At 42.4% G+C, this 18,121-nt stretch overlaps 2 protein-coding genes across 2 annotated transcripts; one reads left to right on the top strand and one right to left on the bottom strand.

The window, feature by feature from the left end:
• Positions 1-2,683: 2,683 nt before the first annotated feature.
• LOC134405307 (olfactory receptor 5J3-like) lies at positions 2,684-6,725 on the top strand. Its single transcript, XM_063136548.1, has 3 exons — positions 2,684-2,696; positions 2,775-2,810; positions 5,785-6,725. The coding sequence occupies exons 1-3, from the start codon at positions 2,684-2,686 to the stop codon at positions 6,723-6,725; spliced, it is 990 nt and encodes a 329-aa protein (XP_062992618.1).
• A 6,068-nt stretch (positions 6,726-12,793) lies between these two features.
• LOC134405306 (olfactory receptor 6F1-like) lies at positions 12,794-13,765 on the bottom strand. The gene has a single exon (XM_063136547.1). The coding sequence runs from the start codon at positions 13,763-13,765 to the stop codon at positions 12,794-12,796; it is 972 nt and encodes a 323-aa protein (XP_062992617.1).
• Positions 13,766-18,121: the final 4,356 nt, after the last annotated feature.

Here is an 18,121-nt window from a genome sequence, read left to right as displayed (position 1 = left end):
TCCTCTGGATCGAGGCGGGGTACAACACAAATAAAAACACAATAAAATACATACAACTAATTCAAACGTTTAAAACCAGTCCATCATTAAAAGCAGCACACCATTAAAAAAGGCATCTCAAAATTCAACTGGGTAGGCTTGCCAGAAGAGATCAGTCTTTATGGCTTTCTTAAATTCTGGAAGACTGTTAAGTTGACGAATCTCACTTGGCAAGCCATTCCACAAACTGGGAGCGGCAGAAGAAAAGGTCCTCTGGGTAATAGTTGTCAGCCTTGTTTTTGTTGGCTGGAGTAAATTCTTCCCAGAGGACCTGAGTGTTCAGGGTGGATTGTACGGCAGAAGGTGATCTTGCAGGTAGCCTGGACCCAAACCATGTAGGGCTTTAAAGGTGATAAACAACACTTTATACTTCACCCGGAAACTAATAGGCAGCCAGTGAAGAGATTTTAAAACTGGTGTAATGTGGTCACCTCTAGGTGTACTGGTGACCAACCTGGCTGCCATATTTTGAACTAGTTGAAGTTTCCGGACTAGGCACGAAGGTAGCCCTATGTAGAGTGCATTGCAGAAGTCGAGCCTTGAAGTTACCAGCGCATGCACTACCATCTTTAGGTCTTCCGACTCTAGGAAGGGGCACAGCTGACATATCAGCCAAAGCTGATAGTAGGCACTCCTGGCCATCACATCTCTCTGGGCTGTCATTTGGAGCGACGGATCCAGGAGCAACCCCAAGCTGCGAACACAGTCTTTCAGGGGGAGTGTAGCCCCATCCAGAACTGGTTGACATACCTCCAAACCTAGGTCAGAGCCCTTGACAGCAAGCACCTCTGTTTTGTCTGGATTCAGCTTCAGTTTGTTTTTCCTCATCCAGCCCATTACCGCCTCTAAGCATTCATTCAGAGGAGACACACTACCCTTAGCTGATGCTGCTGTTGAAGGCATAGAGAAATATATATATACTTTAATGGGTAAGCCAAATGAGAAGAGCTCTTTGAGTTTCTTCAGAATTAACAACAACAACAAAAATCAGCAGTAATGGTAGTAAATGGGAGACACTTAGGCCCTTTCTACACCTAAAGATTATCCCAGGAAAAAGGAGGGATCATCCCTGCCTGCTCCTGGGATCCCCTGTGTGTCATTTGCATGCACAGGGATGATCCTGGGATGATCCCTAGAAAAAGGCAGGTGTAGAAACGGCCTTAGATGGAGAACCAGGGGCTTAGAAGTAGCTAAACCTCCTTATAACCAAACAGCATTCATAATAGTTACCAAGTATGAAGACTTGCATATAAAGCAGAGCCTCAGCACCAATGCCATATTCTTTCTTTATTCAAGACTCCTTGAGTCTTTTCCAACCCCATACAAAAGGTCTTTGACATAAAACAGACCCTTCACTTGTGGAGGAAGTAAGCTAATTCTATTCTTTTGCTATTATGAATTAATTATGAAAGGTGCTTGTGCATGTTACTTTTCTTCCTAACAAAAACATTTCATTCTGTTTTGAACTGCCATCAGTGTGAATGGAGTCAGTGCATCTCTGCATCAAGGCAAACACTTTTTCTAGCCCATTCCAGATTTCAGTATAAAGCATGTGGAAACTTGCCATAATTTGAAACAGGTGGTTTTATTATTCATTTATTTATTCCATTTAATTTCATTTCTATACCACCCAATAGCCGAAGCTCTCTGGGCAGTTCACAAAAATTAAAACCATGAAGAGCATAACAAAACAACCAACAATTTAAAAACACAAATACAAAATACAATATAAAAAGCACGACCAGGATAAAAACACACAACAAAAATTGATATAGCTTAAACTATGAGGTTAAAATAGCAGAGTTTAAATTTAAGTTAAATTAGGTGTTAAAATACTGAGAAAATATAAAGGTCTTCAGTTGGCAACAAAAGGAAAACAATGTAGGCACCAAGCAAACCTCTCTGGGGAGCTCGTTCCACAGCCGGGGTGCCACAGCAGAGAAAGCCCTTCTCCTAGTAGCCACCTGCCTCACTTCCTTCGGCAGGGGCTCACGGAGAAGGACCCCTGTGGATGATCTTAAGGTCCGGGCAGGCACATATGGGAGGAGGCATTCCTTCAAATAACCTGGCCCCAAGCTGTTTAGGGCTTTAAATGTTAATACCAGCACTTTGAATTGGGCCCGGACCTGGACTGGCAGCCAATGAAGTTGAGGTTTGAGGAACAATCGCCAGTAAATTCTAATTTCCCAACATATTTGTATTACTGTATCGCCGGTATGACAATTCTGTTAAAACTACATAACTTGCTTGTTTCAGTGGTCATGGCAGTGCTTGCCATGAAATAAAAACCCTGATGACTCTTCAACCTCATAACAAAAAAGGATGCTTTATGGGGATGCTGTCTCACCTACATGTGTTACAAAAGCTGGGTTGCAACAATTGAAGCGTACTGCAAGTCATAGTCCAGGATCCAGAGACATATTGCAATGACCTCTTTCACATTATCACATCAGCCCACCGTGGTTTATTAGCTCATCAGCACCAAGTTGGCAGTCTAGAGTTTCCACCCCCACAGCTTCTCATTATGGCGAGGGTAGGTTGTTGGGGTGATTGACAAGCCACCCAGAACGCATGGACTGTTTTAAGGCTGCAGGTGGCTGGTCAACTACCCCAACATCCCACCCTTGCTGAGTTCACATGTAACATGAAGCTACAGTGTACGTCCGCTACAACCAAATATTCAAAATGGCAGCTGCCGCCATGACGAAAAACCCTGCTGGGAAATTCACCCACAGTGGCTTCTTGTTATGTGCAAATTTCTGTGTATGAAAGATGCATATGTCTTGCTTAATTGAACCCCTACCCTTGCCTTGGGCATATGCATTTTTGAACATCTGATAAGTAACTTAGAATGCTCCATTTAGGGATGTATATATAACATATCTGCATTGATTATTCCCTTTATTCATGTTCTTCCTTGTTCGTGAATAATCACCCAGCCCAGTAGCCATGAACCAAGTTGGGATGTGTTTGGTTTGGTTCATTCTAACTAAGCTCTATGGAAGTTTTGAGGAAATGTCTCTGGAACTCAGGAAAATGAAATATCAACTAAAGCAATTATTGGACTAGTGTCTGGTCTATCCCTAAGCACTATTAATCTTATCAGATGGAACCAATTGTTCCCCATAGCATGGTAGGGGAATGTCAGACAAATAAGTGTTCTGCTAATTTCCCAGACCATATTATAAGAATGCCCATGAGCTCAAACATTGTCTCATGATGTAAGTTGCCCCCATGGTGGAAAATAAAACAATTGAGTTATGAGGTTTTAACACCCATTTCTCCTTTTCCAGAGGATTAGTCATGTTGCTGAGATACATACTGGATTATAATCCCAATGAATGTGGTAAGTATTCAGAAGTGAGTATCCTTGAGTAAGTGGTAGTGATACCATCAGTGTGGTTGGGAGGCTAGGCCACTAAACCCAACATTCTTCTTAGATGCAGCATTCCATGCCTAGATGAGCCTACACAATCCAGACCTAGGAGTACCACAAGCAGGCACAGTGCAAAGCAGCTGTAATGCCATTTCATTGTTATGTCTAGGATGACTTTTTGTGCTGCCCTTTATTTGTAGCCTTGCATTGTATGTTTTGAGGATGCATGTTTTGAGGATGGTCTGTCCCTATTTTGAAGAAGAATGGGTAAGAAATTGGTCGTGCATCAGAGTTTTGATGAGGGACAGTTATTGACTTTGTTCACACATAATGCTAAGCAGTCATGTGTTCATTTATCTGTGAGGCTTTGTGGTATGTGCCAGCCACCATTTTGAATTTGCAGGAGCTGATTTTCCATCTTTACAGTTCCCTCTGAGCCACTTTTCTTTATCTCATTTCCTCTCCTCACAGTCTCCTCAGGATCATTTTGGTGATGTAAAATGCTAGATGGGTTGAGCCCATCTAGCTCACTTACATTGGTGAGCAGGGACAGATGATGGAGATGCCACAGGATCCTACAGGCTCTGACCTCTCCCCTCCCCTCACTTCTCTGCATACTGGAATGCCTGCTTAAGAATTTTATCTGGAAAGTTTATTCTTCTAAACCTGGATATTTTCTACTAGAAGAAAATGTGCCGCAGATGTTACAGATGATGTAGGGTGACTTTCAGCTGCTGGGCAGTATAGAAATGTAACACATATATAAAGACCATGAATTATCATGGCTATTCATAAGTAGGAATGGGGGAGGAATTTATTCTGTTCACCTTCCAATGGACCCTTACCAAATTTGCTCTGTCCAAAACCTAAAATTAACCAGAATGCAATTTGCCAGTAAAATTCATACATTCATTAGTTATGTGATGCAGTTTGGTGAGGCAAAGGGCATACAAAAAAGCTTACCTTTTAAAAAAAATGCATGTAAAATACATCTATTTCAAAAGATGGGCAAGTAAATGCATTTATGTCCAAAATGCTCATGCAAATGCTTTATTCAATGGGGAAAATGCATGCATTTGCAACAGTGGGAGCAAATATGCACATATTTGCTTAATAGAATTCATACCAAAATGAATATTTTAAAACTAAATGAGCACTTAGATGTTTAGAAATTTTCATGCAGACTAAAGAAGTAAATACTTTTCAAATCCGATATGGAATTGGAATGCAGCAAATTTAGCTTTAGAAAAAGTGAGCCTGTCCAAAATCCAGCTTGAAAGATTTGCCTGTACACATTCATCAACTGTGGTTCCTAAATGAAAAGCCCCATTGAGGACATTAATGTATTTGTACATGCTAGAGAACGTCTGTCATTTCTCCTTGCACCCTTCATCCTACCCAGTTACATTGAAATAATAGATTTTAAAAAATGCTTTAAACAATGCAGAATAAATATTAGGCTTAAGTATTATTATGACTTTTATGGTTTTTAATAGTTTGGAGACAGAGAAGGAAGCTCAGAAATAATGACACAGACATCAGAGTTTGGGATAACTAGGGCCTCTTTATTTAATTGGGTAATTCACTCCTCGCTGGATCTGCATGTGAGAGTGTGGGAATCTAATTAATCCTTTCTCCAGGCAACTAGCCTGTGTTATGGGCAAGCCACTCAGCCAAACCAGGAGTCGGGTAAAACCTGGCTCCTTTCTTAAACTACATTTGCGTACTTGGGGGAACCACCCCATGTCACCCCATGTCACCCTCGGGGCTGCACAACTCTGAGTAGGTGAGACAGTGAGGTTCCCAAAGGCAAGACATATATCCCGAGTTGTGAGCCATACAGCCCATTCAGGATCAGGCCTCAGAACTTGCCAGTCACCATAAGATGCCCAGGAGTTGTCACCAAACCTCATCTGATGTCCTAAGATTCCTGCCCATTCCAAACAACCTATTAATTTACCCACCCTTGACTAAATTAAATACCAGTATGGAGTAGGCAAACAACCTGTACACCAGAGCCGATCTGTGGCAGGTAAAATTCCTACTCAGTTGCCCCTCCAAAGGGAGTGACTGGCCATTCCCATACTAGTTATAGGGTGAGAGGGTGGGAGCTGGAAAGCGAAAGAGGCCAGGGAGTGTGGGGAGCATCCCTTTAAAGGCTTGCCCCACCCATGCTATACACCGTCCACATGCCCAAGGCACGTGGAGCATTCTTTCTTTCTCTTTCCTGCCTGCAAAAGTCTCCTCCCAACCTATTCATGCTGACAGGGTAAGAATAGGGCAACTGCACTGTTAGGTTTCCAGGGTAAATCATACTTCCATAGCGATCTGTGATGATAATTTTCTTGCTATCATTCTCTAGGTAATCCCCATCCTAAATCAAACAGCCATCACAGAATTTGTCCTCCTTGGATTTGGAAATCATCCTGAACTGCAGATTCTCCTCTTCTTGTTATTTCTAGGTATCTACATCTTGGCCATGCTTGGGAACTTTCTCATTGTTTTGTTGGTTGTAAATGATAGGCGTCTCCACACACCCATGTATTTCTTCCTGGGGAATTTGTCCTGCTTGGAAATTTGCTATACCTCAACCATTCTGCCCAGAATGCTGGACAGCTTTCTAACAGGGAACAGAACAATCTCTTTCTCTGCTTGCTTTATACAACTTTATTTATTTGGTTTTCTGGTGACTGCAGAAACATGTCTTTTATCTGTGATGTCTTATGATCGGTATTTGGCCATTTGTAAACCATTGCAATATCAGTTCCACATGAATAACAAGGTCTGTATCTCTTTAGCGGCTGGCTCATGGCTAAGTGGTTGTTTTTCTGTCTCTATAGTAGTTATATGGATGGCACAATTAACTTATTGTGGCTTCAGTGGAATCGACCACTTCTTCTGTGATTTTATACCTCTAAGTAAGCTGGCCTGTAGTGATACTTCACTGATTCTGGAGGTAGCCCTTGTGCTATCTTCTGTATTTACTTTCCCTTTATTTATGTTGACCATAGCATCTTACATTTGTATCATATCAGCCATTTTGAAAATCCCCTCCACCTCTGGAAGACGAAAGGCATTTTCCACCTGCTCCTCCCACCTTATTGTGGTCACCATTTTCTATGGGTCCTTAATGATTGTTTACCTCCTTCCAGATAGCCCCATAATGGGTGGCTCATCCAAAGTCCTCTCAGTTTTCTACACCATCCTTACTCCAATGGTCAATCCCCTACTGTACACTTTAAGGAACAAGGAGGTGAAGGAGGCTTTGAGAAAATTAGTCCAGAAGTTCTTGTTGTCCCTCAAAATTTAGAAAAAAAACCCCGTACTTGTGGTTCTTGATCAGGCACCCCCTGCCTGGGTCATTCCAGATATTTTGAACAACAGTTCCAGTTACTCCCACTCAGCATTACCAAAGGTCATTGTTGATGGTATTTGCAAGCCAAATACATGGAGGGGCATTGAATTGTAGCCATTGTCTATGTGTTTGTTTTTTAATAGTTTATAATATATTAACCAGAAATAAAATGAAACTGATTTTATAATATTAATTATAAATATTATGCAATTTCTCTGCATTTTATCTATATAAATTATTTACTTCAGCTTATCGTTTTTTCTGGTAAATCTTAATATTATTGTCTATATTGGTAATGAAGACACTTGTTTCTGTTCCTATTTATAACTTAGAAGTACTGTGTGATTATTTTATCATTGTAGATGTAATAAGTGTGTGTTACAATAGTCCAAACAGTACATAACTAAGGTATTAGTGACCATGGTTAGATCAGACATGTCCAGGAATGATCACAGTTGGCACACTAATCTTGAGAGTGTAAACCCATTCTTGGCTACCAGCAAAATCTAAGCATCCAGGTTCAGGGCTAAATCCAGGAATACACCCAAACTGCAAACCTCTATACCATCTAAGATGAATATATTCAAACCTGTAAACTATCCAGGTTGAATCTCTATTTCATGATCTACCTTGTAGCTAACCAGGAACATGTTTGTCTTGTGTGGATTTGTTTGCCCTGGTCCTGTTCATTGCTGATCTAGCACCAGAAGGGCTTCCTTGGATTTAGATTGAAAGAGATAGAATTGAGTGTCATCAGCATACTAGTGTGACTGGTATTCCAACCTCTTGACAACCTCTCCCAGTGGTTTCATGTAGATGTCATATAGCATGGGAGTGGCAACCTGAGGGACACCACAGGCCAATGATTGTGGCATCAGATGGGAATCCCCCAGAACCATCTTTTTAGATTGCTTCTCCAAGAAGTACAAGAGCCACCATACATTGCTGTCTCCAGGCACCATCTCATACCCACACCTCAGAAGGATATCATGGTTAATGGTACTGAAAGCCACCTGGAGTCCAGCAGAACCAACACTCCCTCTGTCCAGTTCCTGGCACAGTCTCTGGCCTTAGCTAGACCTAAGGTTTATCCCAGGATCATCCCGGGGTCATCCCTGCCTGCTCCCGGGATCCCCTGTGTGTCATTTACATGAGTAGGGATGACCCTGGGATGATCCCAGGATAAACCTTAGTCTAGCTAAGTCCTCTGTCCCTAAACCAGATATGGAACCATATTCAAATGGATCTAGATAATTCACCTCACCCAGAAACCCCTGGAGTGTGGATGCAACTATGTACTCTAGCACCTTGTCCAAGAATGGAACATTGGAGACTGGCTGAAAATTATCCAACAGAGTGGGTTTCATGGAGGGTTTTTTTTAAGCAGAGGTTTTACCACATACTCTTTCTAGGCAAGAAGGAATCACACTTTGCAGAAAAGAGACATTCACTCAACCATTCTTTCCCTCCCAGCCACTTTTATAAGCTAGATAAGGCAAATGTCCAGCAGACATGATGTAGGACTCACCTAACTAAGGGCCTTCCTAGACGAGGCCTTAGCGTGCCTTGAGACCCGGTTTCCCTGCTGTGCGTCCAGATGACGCACAGGGGAATCTGGGCCCAGGCCGCAGTGAGGCCTCCTCCAACGTGCCATAAGCAAAGTCGCTTATGGCGCGCCTTTTTCGCAGCCCCGGCCTCAGGCCGGAGCTGCGAAACGTGTGGGAAGGTCTGCGGCTTTTTGTGACTACTCGCCTCGCGAGTAGCCGCGAAAAGCCACGGACCTGGCACAGCGCTCGTACGAGCGCTGTGCCCATCGTGCCAGGGGGTGGGTGATCCAGGGGGGAGATGGCGGAGGGCGACGAAGGAGATGGTGAGGGGATGGCGGAGGGCGACGAAGGAGATGGTGAGGGGATGGCGGAGGGCGACGAAGGAGATGGCGAGGGGATGGCGGAGGGCGACGAAGGAGATGGTGAGGGGGCGGAGGGTGACGAAGGAGATGGTGAGGGGATGGCGGAGGGCGACGAAGGAGACGGCGAGGGGGCAGATGGGGGGGATTAAATAAAAAAAACCTATGCTTACTTCTTACAAGAACTCAGGCCAGATCTACCCCTTCTATCAAATTATTACAAATGTGGAATAAAAAACTGGAAATGACACCATGAAAGCAGTATATGGTAGGGGTGTGATCCGCTCCGATTAGGAGCGTAGAAGCAGTAGCGGATTGACCTGCTCCGCCTTACCCAGAGGCGGAGTAGGAGCGGACCGCGGACCCCTAGAAGCAAGGCGAAGAGAAGCGGCCATTTTCGGAGCGCTTCTCTTTCCGCGGAGCGCTCTGATCGCCATCTTGAAAACATTTCGCCATAGGATTGCATTGCGGCAAATAATCGTGGATAACTATGTTCTTTTTGAACCTATCGTTCTGGAAATTCTTGTGCTCAGAGAGTCGTGGATGGGGGTCATTTTGAGACCACTCTCACCTCTCTGCGTCGTGCGGGTCGCGTGCTATTTTTTTGAAAATCGGGTCAACCGCGCAGCTCAAACGGCGTTTTCGGCTTTTCGCCCATAGGATTGCATTGCGGGAAAGACTTGGGCATAACTGGGTTGGTTTTTAAGCTATCGTTCTGAAAATTCTTGTGTACAGAGAGTCATGGATGGGGGTCATTTTGAGACTACTCTCACCTCTCTGCGTCGTGCGGGTCGTGCGCTAGAGGTGTCATGGTGCCAAACGTGAGGGTTCTAACTTGAACAGAAAAATTTGTATAATTTTTTAGCTTTCAATGCAAGCCTATGGGGGGGGGGGGGAACGGAGCTCCGATCCGGATCCGGAGCTCCGAGCGGAGCAGAGCGGAAGTGGGCGGAGTGGGGGTGGGGCGGAGCGGCCCGATCCGAAAAATGGCGGATCTGCAAGTGAAGCGGAGCGGGGGGTCCGTGCACACCCCTAGTATATGGAATGTGGATTGTGCCCCAACAGACATCACTGCATTCCAATACCACTATAAAGCAGTAGTGTAAATCAGGGCTTCATCTACACCAAGCAGGATATTGCATTATGAAAGTGGTATATAAAAGGCAGGAGCCACACTACTGCTTTATAGCAGTATTGAAGTGCACTGAAAACTGTTGGGGCCCATTGACCCATACCATGTACCATTTTCATACCACTATATCCTGCTTGGTGTGGCTCCTGCCTTTTATATACTGCTTTCATACCACTTCCATAGTGCAATATCCTGCTTGGTATAGATGAGGCCCTAGCCTCAGACTTTTCCAATGCCATCATGCTTTTACAACTTTGAAAACAGACTGCTTTATGCTTTATGTAGATTATGATTACTATTCCTTCAAGCATATTTATAGTTTGGATTTATTGCACTATGCTGTTCTATGCTGAAGGTTGCCTTAAGCACTATAGTTGTTGTGGTGGTGGTGGGGTACAATTAAAATAAATAACTGTTATAAATTAAAACATCTCATCTGCTCAAATCACATTGATATTGCAGCTGGAAACAATCTGATTTAAGGTAATGCCAAAAAGAAAAGAAAGACGGGAAGACAGTCTGGCACTTTAACTTTAGTGCACTTACATGGAGCTGGAAATAAATCCCATTGATTTCAAGATGAATCCCAAATGAATATTCTCTATTATTATTATTATTATTATTATTATTATTATTATTATTATTTATTTATTTATATAGCACCATCAATGTACATGGTGCTGTACAGAGTAAAACAATAAATAGCAAGACCCTGCCGCATAGGCTTACATTCTAATAAAATCATAATAAAACAATAAGGAGGGGAAGAGAATGCACCAAACAGGCAGTATAAAAGTCCAACAAAAACAAGTTTTAAAAGCTTTAGGAAAAAGAAAAGTTTTTAGCTGAGCTTTAAAAGCTGCGATTGAACTTGTAGTTCTCAAATGTTCTGGAAGAGCGTTCCAGGCATAAGGGGCAGCCGAAGAAAATGGACGAAGCCGAGCAAGGGAAGTAGAGACCCTTGGGCAGGTGAGAAACATGGCATCAGAGGAGCGAAGAGCACGAGCGGGGCAATAGTGTGAGATGAGAGAGGAAAGATAGGAAGGAGCTAGACAGGCCTATGTACTTTGCCTATGTACCTTACTAAAGCACAGGTGACACCATTGCTACAGACTCAGGCCTTAGCTAGACCTACCTGAAAGTCTGGGGGAGAGGAGGGAAGACCTCACTGTGAAGGACTGGGAAAGTTATAAAATGTATTAGGTCCTAGAATACAGTTGTTCCCGAAGTAATTTGTGTTTTTTTTGCAGGTAATAAACCTTGCCTTCCTGTTAGGCAGTAAACCATAGTGGTGATAGATAGAGGAAAGATTAACTTGATATGTTTATGGGAGGAATCTGGCCAGCTTGTTTATGGGGTAAACCGGCGCCAGGACCCAGCTTTTGGTATGTGGGAAAGTGGGAGTTAAACTTACCGAGGTCAGGCTGAGGCTTCACACCTGGAGGTTATCTCCTGCCTGGGCTAATTGGGCTTTGTGTGAGAAGAAAGAACCGACTCCCTCATTAGGAGACAAACAGATAAAAGCTGATAGGATTAAGCTGGGGGTTCGTCTTTAGCCCCGAGGCTATGGATGTCTACGGTTGCCCGGTTAGGGAACTGGGAGAGCGTTAGGAAGCCGTACTTTGGCTGTGAGCTGGTTTCTCTAAAGGCAAGTTGGTCGGTTTGACCAGGGAAGGGAAATTTAGTGGACTGACTGTCGGTTCTTGTATGAATGGATTTATGGGTGGTTCTGCCTGACTTGTATCTGTTTTATCCATTCCCTACCCCTATTCCCTCTTATGTTCTGTTTTATGTACCTGTCTATAGCTGCTACCGACCAAGTGCCTATTTAGTAGCTGTCTTTTTACAATAAACCTTTTATCTTGGTTACTTCGGGTGTTGGTGTGTTTTATTCCAAGGAAGTACTGGTTCTTTGGGCGGGAGCAATTGGGGAAAAGACCCTGGGGAAGGACTGATTAACTCAGACTTCCATTACACTCACACTGGAATTAATGCGAGATGTCGCTCCCATTTACACATAAGGTGCGACAACCTCAGGAAGAGAGGCGTTGCACCCGCCATTTTTTTTAATTTTTAAACGAAGAGGAGCGCACGAATGCTCGTGCACAGAGGTAGGTTTTTTTAAATAATAATAATAATAATAATAATAATAATAATAATAATAATAATAATAATATCATTTTCCCACTCCCCCCACCCTACCCCTGATGGGTGCAGTGCTCCTGAGGAGTGCTGCACCCCATGCACGGCTCCGTGCAAGTAATTGCATGGAGCCGGCTCAAGCTGTGGCAACGGGCCACACCTTCTACAGTCCCAGGCTCAGCCCGGGACCATGGAGAAACCAGGCCCAAAGTGTAGGGCTGTATCCCGGGGCCAGGGAGGGATGATCCCTCCCTGATCCCGGGATCCCCTGTGCATCATCTGGATGCACAGGGACGATCTCAGGGTTTGCCCCGGGATATAGCCTGGTCTAGCTAAGGCCTCAGTTTTAAGTTTCAAAAAGAAAACAGTATAAGGAAGCCCAGAATAATTCTTGAATCAGTCTTGTCATGAGACAAACAGTTTGACAGAATTTATTTAACACTTAATGTGGGGGAAAGAAAATCCACCAAGATATTGTAACACCTTTAAATAAATACATTTTTTTTGGTATATATGTATAAAATATATGAATAAACATTGCTTATAATAAAACCATTTGGATTACTCACAGGATTTAGGCACATGTTTAAATAATATTGGTGACTACTGAAAGAAGTGTGTGTGTTACAGTACAAACTCATGTTACACCTATATCGCTCTGCCAAGATTACCCCCAAAGGATCCTGGGAATTGCAGGTTGTTTGGATGACTAAACTTCTTTGTCAAAATCTCTTCCCTGCCCCACTACATTTCCAACTATTAAACCAGCTTTCGAGAGGGGGAGGGGATTTTGGCACATAAGAGCCTGTGAGCAACTTTGCTCTTGCTCATATAATGCCTCTTTTATGAACAAACCATGAACAAAGCTCCAATGTTCTTCACCAGTACCCGGTTCTTCCTCACCAACTTCTTCAGAGATTCCTTCACCTCCTTATTCCTCAAGCTATAAATCATTGGATTGAGCAAAGGTGTGACTACTGCATAAAAGACTGAAGCCACCTTGTCCAGCTCAGAGGAGGAAGGGGAGATGGGCCGCACATATATGAAGATAACTGTTGCGTAGTAAATCACCACCACAGTAAGGTGGGAGCCACAAGTGGAGAAGGCCTTCTGCCTCCCACTGGCTGAGGGAATGCGGAGGATGGTTGAGATGATAAAGCTATAGGATACCATGGTGAGCAAGCAGGTGCTAAGAATGACAAGGGAGGCCAGCACTGAGACCAGTGTAGAGCTGAGTAAGGCATTGCCACATGACCGCCTCAATAGGGGCCCAGCATCACAAAAGAAGTGGTGGATCTCCTTTGGCCCACAGAATGAGAGACGGGATATGAGGATAATGGGAAGCAAAGGAGCAAGGAATCCACCCACCCAGGCTGCTGTCACTAACCAGGTAGTTAATTGCAAGGTCATAAGGGATGGATAATGAAGAGGGCGACAGATGGCCAGGTAGCGGTCATAAGCCATAGTAGCCAGAAGGAAACACTCAGTGGAGCCCAAGGCAAAGAAAAGATAGAGCTGGGTAATGCAACCTTCCACAGTGATTGAACTCCCACCAACCATGAAGCTTTCCAGCATCTTGGGCACAGTGGAAGTAGTGTACCAGATCTCCATGAAGGAGAAGTTGCCAAGGAAGTAGTACATGGGGCGCTGTAGACCACGGTTTGCTTTAATGACTAAGATGATGACCACATTGGCAGTGACAGTGAGGATGTAAGTAGCCAAGATTAGGGTGAAGAACAGCATGCGGAGCTGTGGAGAAGCAGGGAATCCCATGATGACAAACACCTTTACCACACTGCTGTTCGCGGATTCCATGTTGTCAACATCTCTTCTGACTAGCAAAGGAGGGGAAAGGGAATAAAACAAGATTAATATCGTGAAACATGTAACAATTTAAGAGGCTGGGTTTTTTTTATCCCTAAGCACTTCTGAAAATGGATAAATATTGAGATCTTTGCAACCCAAATAAAAACAAATCCCTTGTTCAGCAATTTACATTATGAGTTGGTGGACATACACTGATAAACACTGACACTCTCCTTTAGGGTATGTTAACAATCACTGCCACATTTATTCATTTGCACATGCAGCAAAATGAAATGGTAGAATTCCAAAATGGAAAACTAGACTTTGGGAGTGGAATGTAGTAACCTTTTTAATGCCTCCAATAGATAATTTCCCTTAAAAAAACCCCTACTATCACATGAGGGATCTATCCCATCCCATTCCCTTCTGTGCAATTGCCCTACTTGTGCAGTGATTTTCCCGTAGAGCAGCATTAAGAAATATGACCCCAACCAGATCTTTTCAGTGATCAAGTCCATTTTACCACCTCAGAACTCTGCTATCTCATTATTAACTCATTCCGCTCCATGTGTAGCAGACCTGAACCTTTCAACATTCACAGAATTGGTCTCGTATTGTTAACATTTACATGTGAATATCAGTATTCACCAAATTCCAATCATTCACTGTATACAGTTCAGAAAATACAAGTGAATGGGTTAAGAATAGAAGGGGAAATATTAAATGGATAGGGAAATAGAGGACAAATAAAGGTAATGCAAAATGAAAAATATAATGGGTTGAATCAGGACTAAGTTAGTCATAGATCAAGGAAAATCATTGTCAATACATATTAAGGGTTGGATCCAAATTTTTGCTGGATCAATGGTGCTGATGGAAGTAGAATTCTCTGCCCTCTCCTTCCTGCAGCAGACCCTACAGCCACCTGAAAATACTACACTTCGGGCTCATCTACACCAAGCAGGATATTCCACTATGAAAGTGGTATGAAAGCCGTATATAAAAGGCAGGCGTCACACTACTGCTTTATAGTGGCACTGAAGTGTACTGGCAACTGTTGGGGCTCATGACACATCTACAACAAGCAGGATATAACACTGTGAAAGTGGTATGAAAGCAGTATATGTTACGTGTCATGGGCTGCAACAGTTGTCAGTACACTTCAATACCACTATGAAGCAGTAGTGTATTGCCTTTTATATACCGCTTTCATGGCACTTTCATAGTGGAATATCCTGCTTGGTGTAGATGGGCCCTGAGAGTCAAAAGGTCCTACTGAATGGGATGATGTTTCATGTGAGGGAGACAGGCGGATCACCAAAAATACAGCAGAGGGTGCTTCCATAGAATGTTCTCTCATCTCAAGAAAGGCAGAACCTGGATCCACCCCAAGTTGAACACATTTTTCTATTTATTAAAGTGTTTGCACTAATTTTCCAAAAGTATGCATATTCAATGCCCTTTTTCAAATGAACACTTTTTTTTTTTGAATTGCATTTTCTTATTCTGCAAATCACATTGCAAGCTCAGAGACATATGGATTTCAGATTGCATTCAGGTCTTTGTTTGGTTCTGAGAGGTGCAAACTGGATAAATTCTGCTCACTATTCATAACTATGCCCCATGGAATAGGGATAGGATTGCAGCATAAGGTATCATTGCTGATGGACATTTAGGTCTAAGCTCTGTGATTTTGTCTAACCAAATTGTAACGCTATCTAAGGTGGTCCCCATGACCACACCTTGTGGCAGTGAATTCTACAATTCTGCATTGTAGGAAGAATAAAGTTTCTTTCTAAGTGCTCTCTCTGCACCAACCCTCAGTTTCCAAAGCTCTACACAACTCCCCACATTTGTCTTCAAAACAAAACCCTAAACAGCTCCCAACACTACAACATGTCCATAAAGGAAATGGACATTTTGATTGCCCCTTTTTGTACTTTTTCCACTTCTATACTCTACCTATCTACACACACACACACACACACACACACACACTAGATAATTATTGTACAAACTTGAACATAAAATATACAGACAGCTGATTTATAAGATAGCAATGTTAATTCATTAATAAAATATATACATTCACCTTTTTGTTGTTTATTCATTCAGTCGCTTCCGACTCTTCGTGACTTCACCTGTAATGGAAGGTAAACATCCAGAGGACTCACACAAATGCTAGTTATTCGGGTAACATCAATACATTTAGGTGGTGCTGAATCATATGAGAATGGTGTCTTGATGAAGATGATTATCAAATGAAGTATAACGAAATACTTCATAAAATGAATACAATATTCAGTAGACAATTCTAAGGTCAGTCAGTCAATCTGATCATCTGTGCCTCTGCCTTTCCTTCTCATATTGTCAACCTCTGTCTTCATACCTAAAATTTCTGGCATCTTACTGATTTATTTTCTGAACATATCAGGGAGAATTTTTATGGTCAAAGACAGAGAAAACAGACGTACATTATTTGATGTTGCTATTTAAAGTGTTGTTTCATACACACAAGAGACCTAATCCATATCTCTGAGCAATAACCTTTGGGATATGTTCACTAACAATCAATTATTTAAACATTCAATGTGAGTGTGTATGTTTTCAACCTATAGGTCATCATTCTTGTTTACTCAATGTAGAAGGATGTGAGGAAAATAATATTCCATGAAATTTGAGGGTGGGAGAAGGGAGGAGAGATTACCAGAGCCATAGATAGAAGATTTTTGTAGTGGCCTGGCCTATCATGAAGTCTTCAAATCCCTTGCCTGAACATCCAGCTTTCTTTAAAAAAAAAAAAGTTGCTAACTCTAAGGTAACATGTACTCAATTGCTCTGGTCACTTACTACAAATGCATCAGGATAATTGACATACATTAGGTGCTACAGTTTATAATATAAACCTAAAACAGTAACCCCAGCATGCATATTTATTCAGGCTATAATTTGTTAATTTCTCTCCCATCCCTAATTTATACATAAATAAAACTCTGAAGTGTGGCAACTAGGATGATCAGGGGTCTGGAAACAAAGCCCTATGAAGAGAGACTGAAACAACTGGGCATGTTTAGCCTGGATAAGAGAAGATTTGGGGGGGGGGGGAGAGACGAGATAGCACACTTCAAATACTTCAAAAGTTGTCACACAGAGGAGGGCCAGGAGGGCCCAGAGTGTACGACACAGAATAATAGGCTCAAGTTACAGGAAGCCAGATTCCAGCTGGACGTCGGGGGGGAGGGGGGAATTTCCTGACTGTTAGAGCAGTACGACAATGGAACCAATTACCTAGGGAGGTCATGGGCTTTCCCACACTAGAGGCATTCAAGAGGCAGCTGGACAGCCATCTGTCAGGGATGCTTTAAGGTAGATTCCTGCAATGGAAGGTTGGACTTGATGGCCTTGTAGGCCCCTTCCAACTCTACTATTCTGTGATTCTGTGATTCTGTGAAGTGTATAGCTAAGCATCATAGTTTTATTTGTGTATAAATTAGGGATGGGGGAGAAATTAATGGGGTCCAGATTGTTATATGAACTGGCCAAGAGTGCCAAATGCACTCTTCCCAAACTAATAAACAAATCAGAACAGAAATATCCATCAGCTTTCCCACTTCTGTTTTTGCCATGCAATTCTCCAGTGTGTGTGTGTGTGTGTGTGTGTGTGTGTACATACACAAAAATGCATACATCTGAGAAAATGGCATATAAAATACACACATAGTATAAAGTGGTATACAAAAAGGCTGACATAATGGGAAAAGTGTTCAAAAATTGTACATTAGGAGAAATGAGTACAAAAACTGTCTGCAAATTTTTGTGTGCACTTTTATTTATTTTTTAAAAAATCACAAATTTAGAAATTGGAGTTCACTTCCTGACGTCATAACAGTGCCTGGAGGAGAAGAAATCTGATAAATCCTATGGTTTCTTGGATGATCTACAGGAACCATGAGTTTTCACCTTAAAATAAATTAAATTGACAAAATGAAGTCCTATTTCCATGGATACTAAATTTAGCTATCTCAGGCTGCCATCCTAAACACACTAGGGAATAAGTATGTTTGAACACACTGAGCATTATTTTTGAATAAACATGAGAAGGATTGCACCATTTGGATCCAGCCAATAACATTTAACTGATGAGCTTATATATATGTTCAATGGGACTTACACTTAGAGCTTCTCTAAACTAGCTATTTATTTTTAGCATCCTCATGACTGGCCAGGGATGTTGTTGGGTCATTCTGATGATGTTGTGAACCTCCTGCACATCTACCACTCCTTCCCCCAGTTAGTCCATTAAAAAAAACAAAAAAAGAACTTGGATATCTCGATTCTTCTGAAATATATCAGGACTTCCCAGTT

This window comes from Elgaria multicarinata, chromosome 11 (genome assembly GCF_023053635.1).
Source record: "Elgaria multicarinata webbii isolate HBS135686 ecotype San Diego chromosome 11, rElgMul1.1.pri, whole genome shotgun sequence".
Lineage (NCBI taxonomy): Eukaryota > Metazoa > Chordata > Lepidosauria > Squamata > Anguidae > Elgaria > Elgaria multicarinata.
The sequence above is the reverse complement of the archived record's forward strand: the minus strand, read 5'-3'. Positions and strand labels throughout refer to the sequence as shown.